We start from the raw sequence: 9153 nt of genomic DNA, 5'->3' as shown, positions 1-9153 counted from the left end.
ATAACTGAGATGACTGAACAGAAAACATTCACTAATTCTAAGTATACTAATTTAGAAATTGTATTAATTCAGTCATGCACTAGGTTACGATTTACTACTATATTATCTACGGTGATAATAAAAGTAAAATAATATTTAATCTACTTGGAGGATCAAACTTTTAAAGCTGCCTCAGTACTGCAAATAAGCTACTGATATACATACAATTGATTTGTTAATTAAGATTACCTTTATTCATTAAAGCAAATCTTTTAAAGACTATATAGGCAACTCTGTGCCAATCTAGGTTTAGTTCTAATATAATATTCATAAAACATAAGAGCTAGAAGGAAATTCAAAAACACAACATTCCCTTCATTTTACAGACCAGGAAACAGATCTCAATAGGTCTCTAAACCGATTCATTCCTCCATTATCAGAATAAGATATCTTCCTTCCATCTAATCTTTCCACCTGTTCTGAATCTTATTTTCTCTTGCCCCTCAGAAATCTTGCTCCAACAGCTGGCCCTCTTTTCTCCTGTATCTCTGCCATCTTTCTCTCTGTTTAACTTACAGACACGTTCAAGTTTCTCTTATCTTAAAAATCTTTAAAAAGTTCTTATGTCTTTGTCAAACTTCCATCTTGTTTTCCTCCTTCATTTCAAAGCCAAGCTGTTTTTATTGACAAAGTGACCCAAGACTTCCTAGTTACCACAGCCTTTCAGTCTATCTTCATCTCAGTGTTTATCTCTGCCTATTTCACCTGAGGAACATTCTCTTTGTAAATTCCTCACCTGGTTATCAGGAAACACCTCTCTCTTGATTTTCCTACTGCTTTTTTTTTTTTTTTAAAGATTTTATTTTTTCCCCTTTTTCTCCCCAAAGCCCCCTGGTACATCGTTGTATATTCTTCGTTGTGGGTCCTTCTAGTTGTGGCATGCGGGACGCTGCCTCAGCGGGGTTTGATGAGCAGTGCCATGTCCGCGCCCAGGATTCAAACCAACGAAACACTGGGCCGCCTGCAGCGGAGCATGCGAACTTAACCTCTCGGCCACAGGGCCAGCCCCTTCCTACTGCTTTTTAATAAACATTCTTTCTGGGCCTCCTTAACAGTTCCTCTTCTTCCAGAGGAACCTTAAAAGCTGGCATTACACAGTTCTGTCTGTGGCCCTCTTCTCCTCTCACTCTATATACTCTCCCTGGGTGATTTTGTCTACAACAACAACTTCAACTGTCACCTATCTATAAACTGATAACTTCAAATATCTATCTTCAGCCTAACTCTTTCTCCTTCAGATACACAAAAAAATTTCTGCTTGGATGTCTATCCCACAGGTACTTCAAGTCAACATATGAAAAACTAAACTACATAATTTTCTTTTCCCTAAACCTGTTCCTTCTCTTATATTACTCATCTCTATGAACAATACCACCAGCTTACCCTAAGCCAGATGCTGGAACAAATTATGAATAGTCACCATCCATGTTCTCAAGAAAGACATATAAATAGATAAATATAACATATTTTAATATCTACTACTTTGAATAAAAAACAATATGAACTGAGAACACGAAAAAAAGAAAGATCATGTAAGCCTGCCTGGGGAATTCAGGGAAATGCCTGACACACAGTTGGGGCCCAAAAAATACTGAATGAGTTAGTTTATTTTGTAGCTACTATTGCATTTGTTGATAAATGTCCTACGCACCTTAAAATGACTAGAGAACAAAAACTCCGGGCCAAAAACTCTCCTTAATATGTTTTAGACAAATAATATAAATAGTAATACTATTCTACAAGAAATACTCTATCTTTCAAGCCTAATAGGTTCTTACTCAGAATAAGACTACGAGGCCCTACATAATTTACTCCCTCCCTCCTCTACTCTATCATCTCTCCTACTACTTTCTTCCAGTTCCCTGTACTTTGGCCGCAGTGTCTTCCTCACTCTTATTTAAACATGCCAAACATGCTCCCGCTTCAGAACCTTGGCAATTGCTATTTCCTCTTTCACCCAGACATCTGCGTGGCTGGTTGCTTCAATGCCACCTTATCAGAGAGGACTTCCCTAACTACCTTTAGTAAAATAGCAGTCTGTATCCCCAGCACTTAGAACAATGTTGAGCATATAGTAGGAATATAATAAATATTTGCTGAATGAATTGATTTCTTTCAGATTGAAATATTCAGAAATACGAAATATTTCAAAATCAAACACTGAGAAATGAAGTCCAAACCTTTCAATTTTCTGAGAATTTAAACCTTCATTCTGTTTTGTTTTCACTGACTATAACAGAGCTCTAGGTAGCTCTCTTTGGTCACTCCTTACAGAACAGATTTAGTGAATTAAAAAAATTACTCTCAATTCAATTTAACAAATATTAATTAAGCATTTAATATCATATTTTAAAAAATTAAGCAGACAATACCATCTTTTCTCAATTATTTATGTGAAAATAGTAAAGAACAAATTAAATAAGATTCACACAAGTTCCTCCAAACTCTGTTTTCCCCAGTCTCTTAATTATAATTTGACTAAGGCTGCAAATAAGCACTAAAGTCAACAGATCCCAAGTTCCAACTAGTCTTTTCTCTACCCACCCTTTGTTAGAAATTATGACAATAATAATTTATAGTTCTTTGCTAAAAATTAAACCCATAGAAAATAAATGTAGTAGTAGTATAATAACTCTTAACAGATTATTTTACCAAGGAACATGTCTAGCATGCTCAGGGAAATGTAGATTGACAGCTAAAACTTGAACAAAAGGATACTTTTATGAACAAAGACAAGGTTAGTTTGGCCCAGTTGGACCGCAGTCACCATGGCTGTTTTCTCATCCAGTAAAGCCACTTTCCCAGAAAGAGATTCATTACATGAAACTCTACGGTCTTGCAATTCCAGTGTATAATGTTCCAGGGGAAAGTCCACCTCTGTAAGACATGAAAGATACATAAATGTAATGAGAACAGCCATTCAAACAGACAACAGTGTATTGTTGGATTATAAGAGGAAAATCAGGAAGCAGGCCTAAATAAGACAGGGATCTACTTCTAATTTCTTTCCCACTATGATGAATTTCTTCATGTAGCCACTTTTGGGGGAATGCCATATTAGTTTATGGTTGGTATTTCTTGTATTCTTAAAAACCAGTGAAGTGAGAGTAGCAGGAGGGATCCCTGCTAGGTAAGTAAGGAAAGGACTAATGTTAATGGAGCCAATGCACACTTTATAAACTCAATGCGAATTTTTGGGTCAATAGAATATTAAGTTTTCAATTAACGAACTGAGTTTCCCAAGAAACAACTTTTACAAGGATCATTCAAGTCCTTTGTGGTAAAGTCTCTTCACTTGCCCTACAAAAGCTAATAAATTTTTGGTGATTGTTTTAATAGAGAATTCAGATGCTTATGGACACTGAAGCAAAGTAAGCATTAGCCTGTTCAAGATATGGGGACTATCTCTGTCCAGTATTATCTCAAGGACAGCAATTAAGGAATACCTTATCACAAAATCTAAAAACACAAAGAAATATTTTGCATACATAATGTGGAGTTGCTTCTCCTGTCAGCAGAAAAGATTTGAGCATTACTTTTGCCATATTTTATTGATTGGAGCAATCAAAAGCCTGCCTAGGATCAAGGGGAGGGGACACAGACCCCACCTCTCGAGTGAGTGGCAAACTCATGGAAAAGCAAGTGGGACTGGAAATACTACTATGGCCAATTTCGGAAAATATTGTCTTCCGCAGTTAGCTTACTACGGTCAAGGGAATTTCATCTTCTTTTGAGTCTGTCTTCCATGGCTATAGAGAAAGCCCTCAATTTGTCTATATCTCATTCAGTTGAAAAAGTGCCTTTAAGAAAAACCCGTGAAGGGGCTGGCCCATGGCCAAGTGGTTAAGTTCATGTCCTCCACTTTGGCGGCCAGGGTTTCACTGGTTCAGATCCTGGGCACGGACATGGCACCACTCATCAAGCCATGCTGAGGCAGCGTCCCACATGCCACAACTAGAAGGACCCACAACTAAAATATACAACTATGTACTGAGGGATTTGGGGGAGAAGAAGCAAAAATAAAAAAATAAAATCTTAAGGAAAAAAAAAGAAAAACCTATAAAGAATATGGATAGATCAGTCCAAACCTATTTCCAGTATTTGAAAAATAATTCCAAGTGCAGGCATTTCAGGAATGTTAGTCTTAGGAAAAGATAAATCATCTTACCTGTCATTCTTCCCTGAACCATTTTTGCAACTCGGTATTTAATATATGCTCCTACTAAGAGATAAATGTCATGGGATGGTATAAGAAATATATTCTCCAAAACAAGCAGACGTATCAATGCTGCTGCCACTTTCTAAAAGAGGAAGGAAAAAAACCAAAGTTTCAATAGGCAAAGTCCTCAAGGCCATCATCCTTGTTAAAAGTTTACTTCTTAAAAAAAAAATTTTTTTTTGAGGAAGATTAGCCCTGAGCTAACTGCTGCCAATCCTCCTCTTTTTGCTGAAGAAGACTTGCCCTGAGTTAACATCTGTGCCCATGTTCCTCTACTTTATATGTGGGATGCCTACCACAGCATGGCTTGCCAAGTGGTGCCATGTCCGCACCCAGGATCCAAACTGGTGAACCCCAGGCGGCCAAAGTGGAACGTGAGCACGTAACCACCGCACCACCGGGCCGGCCACATCTTAAATACTTTTTAATATGTTTTATAAAGATTAAAAAAATGCTTTCCTGGGGGCTGGCCCCATGGCCAAGTGGTTAAGTTTGCACGCTCTGCTTCAGTGGCCCAGGGTTTGGATCCTGGGTCCGGACATGGCACCACTTACTAGGCCATGTTGAGGCGGCGTCCCACATGCCACACCTAGAAGGACCCACAGCTAAAATATACAACTATGTACTGGGGGGATTTGGGGAGAAAAAAAAAAAAGAAGATTGGCAACAGTTGTTAGCTCAGGTGCCAATCTTTAAAAAAAAAAAAGCATTCCTAACTAAAAATCATAATTTCAGTTAGCCTGAAAAAGTGATCATGAATCTTAGTAGTATATTAATTTTCTAAGTCACTTATTAACTTTTTAAGTCACTCAAACTAAGAATAGAAAATGACAAGTCTTCTAAAGGAGAAGAGTAGATAAATAAAAAGGCAGTATGCTGAAACAAGAAAAGGTAAGACTTGAATGTATGCCACAGAAATTCTTTTAACTAACCTCCAATCAACTGACTTTCCAGATCAAGTCACTCTCTATCCCCTGTTGAACATAGTGATTCTTTTTTTTTGTTTGAGGAACATTAGCCCTGAACTAACATCTGCCGCCAATCCTCCTCTTTTTGCTAAGGAAGACTAGCCCTCAGCTAACATCCGTCCCCATCTTCCTCTACTTTCTATGTGGGACGCCTACCACAGCATGGCGCGCCAAGCGGTGCCACGTCCGCACCCAGGATCTGAACCAGTGAACCCCCGGCGGCCAAAGCGGAACGTGCGGACTTAACCACTGCGCCACTGGGCTGGTCCCGAACATAGTGATTCTTTCTTTGTTTTAACTTTTTTTTTTTTTTGAGGAAGATTAGCCCTGAGCTAACTGCTGCCAATCCTCCTCTTTTTGCTGAGGAAGACTGGCCCTGAGCTAACATTCCTGCCCGTCTTCCTCTACTTTCTATGTGGGACGCCTACCACAGCATGGCTTGCCAAGCGTTGTCATGTATGCACCCGGGATCAGAACTGGTGACCCCCGGGACGCCAAAGCAGAATGTCTGCACTTAAACGCTGCGCCACTGGGCTGGCCCCCTGAACATAGTGATTCTTGTGAAGGCTCACCCAACAGAAGGTTAGTAGGCTGCCCTCTAGGATGTCCACACACTTATATTCCTGCTACTTGAATTAAATGCTCACCAAGACATTTGTTTTTCCCAAACCTATTTATGCCAGTTGCATTTGTAATTATAATTAGATTTAAAAAATAAACCATGGGGGCCAGCCTGGTGGCACAGTGGTTAAGTTTGCATGCTCTGTCTTGGTGGCCCAGGGTTCCTGGGTTCAGATCCCAGGCATGGACCTACATACCGCTCATCAAGTCATGGTGTGGTGGCATCCCACGTACAAAATAGAGGAAGATTGGCACAGATGTTAGCTCAGGGCCAATCTTCCTCAAGCAAAAAGAGGAAGATTGGCAACAGATGTCAGCTCAGGGCCAATCTTCCTCACCAAAAATAAAAATAAAAAATAAACAATGAATGCAAAGAGAGAGCTGTTGTTTCTACAAAAAATTTAAATGTTTTGAAAAGAAGTTAAAGGCAAGTTGCTAAAATGTGCTGGTATCAAATTAGGTGTGAGAAATGTAAAAGATTGGGGAAAAATCCTTGAAAAATAGAGAATTCTGCACTTAAATTGTTTCACACGTCTAATTTTTCACTTGACCATAAAATGAAATGAAAAATGAAAAGAAAAAGAAACTACAAATTCTAATTTATGCAAGAAAGAGTATGTATATTTCTAACCAGTGAACTTGTGGTCAAAGACAGGTCTTGGACCAAAGGACTGGTGAATAAAATGCAGTTATATGTTTTAAGAGAAAACACTAGTTGTATTTGTAATTGTAATTAGGTAATAACACGTTTAAAGAAGATGTCTTATTTTTTTTAATGTTTACCTACTTCAAATAACTTTTTCAATTAAATGACCATCTATTGGCCCAAATCATATCAGGTTAGAGGGCTTCTACTATAGATAAACTTAAGAAACTATATTTTCCATAGGCAAGACTATTAAATGAAAGTTTATAGCACAAACTTTTTACCTTATAGAATGGTTCATAAATTCGGACTTTTATAACAGCAGCACCAGTTCTAATCCCAGACACCAAAATCATATCTCCTTGTTTCTCTTCTTTTTCCATCTCAACTATATAGGTGGGGGGAGAATATTCTGCTTCAGAGTATTTCAGAATCCTAAATAGATAAAATAAGGTTTGTTTTGGTAGAACCAGACAATTAGTCTTCTTCCAAAAGGCCCTAAGAAACTTTAAACATAGTCTCTTCAATGTCTATATAGTGTAAAAAGTTTTAAAATTTGTTTTGCACAAGGACTAGATAGAAGAAAACTAAGAAATGTACCTCTGGCTAAAACTGTTGTGGGACCAAAACTTGGATTGTTTGAGAACTATTTCTTGATACCGAAGACAAAATTTCATTATTCATGAAATTCGGTATTATCCACTCACTGAATTTCAGCATGTGCAGAGAGCTTGAACAACAAAACTGCCAGAAGATACACCTGGCTCAAATAATTGTATAGTCCTGAACTCATGAACTTCTCTGCAGTGGCTCAAATTAAATTGTCATAAAGGTACCTACATTGATACTATATGTCATTCTATCAAAGACATTTCCCCCTGGTAAATTTATCTCTTCCAAAAAAGTCCAGACAGCAGGGTTATCAAAGCCCGCAAAAATGGCTGCTGTTCAGTGTGTGACCCAAAGGCGGATGTCTCCTTCAAAGTCAGACAGTTTATGTTTCGTTTCAAGTTTACCTAATTTTGCTAGACAGTTCTTCTCTTGCTGATTCGTTATCCTGGGCAATGCTCCACTCAAACATCATCCCTGCCAAACTACTAAAAGTATTTCCTGTAGAGCAAGCCAAAAGCAGACAAGACAGAATCACACATTCAAAGATATTCAGGTATCTTTAACAAGACAGGGAAACCTAACTAGAAAATTATTTTTAGGCCTCTTTCATTAACAAATAGAAGCACTATCATTAAGGAATTAAAACACATTTGCCAGGAAGACCCCTACACAAACAATATAAGTGCTGTTACTGTACAAGCTTTCTCAGAGGGAAAGGGACTCAAGCTGATTAACTTCTGGTTGACAAAAATTATGCCTCTCTTTCTGTTCCTTTCTACATAAAAGCCACCTTAGGGTTGACAGGCATCCCTGAATCTTGGTCCCTTCAACAAAAATTTTATAAAAACTGGTCCAGAATATTTATAATACATTCATTTTTCAGATTTAAAAACATTAGTCTTTGTTAAATAGTTTACAAAGAAAGAAGCAATAAATTTAAATACCATATTACAACGTTAGTATAGTATATTAAAAGCATCAATCTCAAAAAAGATAAACTCAAAATTATAAAGCCTTTTCACAATTTTCATTTAATTCTCTTGGCCTAAGAAAGTGGACTGATCAAAACAGAGTTGCAATAAATTCCAAAAAATGTTCTTACTTTTTAATCTAGGGACTATCAGTAGAAGCTCAGTGGCAGGATATGGATATTTAAGAAAACTTCTGAGATAATCAACAATTAAATATACCAGGAAAATTTTATGAAAGTATACCAACAATTAAACATACCAGGAAAATTCTATGAAAGGTTCATTGAACCATACTCAGAATTATTAATTCCTCATGTACATGAGCTTCATATAAGAAAATAAATATTATTTCCAATCTACTTTTGTTTCTCAAGCTGCTGTTTCCAAGTGCTAAACACAAAGGAGTATGACTTTATCGTAATTTTGTTGAATCCTCTGAAGTTCTTTACCTTCAGCATCCAATGCCCTCACCATCAGTTCCAGTGGTGAATCATCTACATAGAGTTCCCGGGTTCGAGATATAATTTCAATGCTGTCTATTACATCAACCTTAACATCACAGCGCAGTTCATGGTCAGTCACTACAATGAAGCCAAAAACTGATAATTTAATTCAACAGGTCATGAATTTATTAAATGTCTCAAACACTCAGAAGCTTATTCTAAATATTATGAAAAAGAAAGGCTGTGACAGTGGCTTTCAACCTGTGGAAGAAAACAGCATAATGACAAAATATAAGAGCCTCTGTTTATAATGAGACATTAGACCAGTGGTTCCCAAACACTGATCTATAAGGATGTTTTCACCCATCCAAGGAAAAATGAGAAAAACAAGAATTTTTAGGGGCTGGCCTCGTGGCCGAGTGGTTAAGTTCTCGCACTCCGCTGCAGGCAGCCCAGTGTTTTGTTGGTTCAAATCCTGGGCGTGGACATGGCACTGCTCATCAAACCACACTGAGGCAGCATCCCACATGCCACAACTAGAAGGACCCACAACTAAGAATATACAACTATGTACCAGGGGCTTTGGGGAGAAAAAGAAAAAAAATAAAATCTTAAAAAAAAAAAAAAAATTTTT

General features: G+C 37.6%; 1 protein-coding gene and 1 long non-coding RNA gene across 2 annotated transcripts in view; one reads left to right on the top strand and one right to left on the bottom strand.

Moving 5' to 3' along the window:
• The window catches only part of LOC124250144 (uncharacterized), a 73784-nt gene that overhangs the window by 54373 nt on the left and 10258 nt on the right, over positions 1–9153 (top strand). The window lies entirely within an intron of this gene.
• Positions 1–9153, bottom strand: part of NUP210L (nucleoporin 210 like) — a 91984-nt gene that overhangs the window by 73428 nt on the left and 9403 nt on the right. The window contains exons 3-7 of the mRNA XM_046681945.1: positions 8526–8657; positions 7510–7603; positions 6778–6928; positions 4208–4340; positions 2758–2916 (exon numbers count right to left, since the gene is read on the bottom strand). Coding sequence (XP_046537901.1) covers positions 2758–2916; positions 4208–4340; positions 6778–6928; positions 7510–7603; positions 8526–8657 — 669 coding nt within the window. The remainder of the gene's footprint in view (positions 1–2757; positions 2917–4207; positions 4341–6777; positions 6929–7509; positions 7604–8525; positions 8658–9153) is intronic.

Source organism: Equus quagga, chromosome 13, assembly GCF_021613505.1.
Source record: "Equus quagga isolate Etosha38 chromosome 13, UCLA_HA_Equagga_1.0, whole genome shotgun sequence".
Classification (NCBI taxonomy): Eukaryota; Metazoa; Chordata; class Mammalia; order Perissodactyla; family Equidae; genus Equus; species Equus quagga.
Note: the sequence above shows the minus strand (reverse complement) of the source record. Positions and strands in the feature narration are given on the sequence as shown.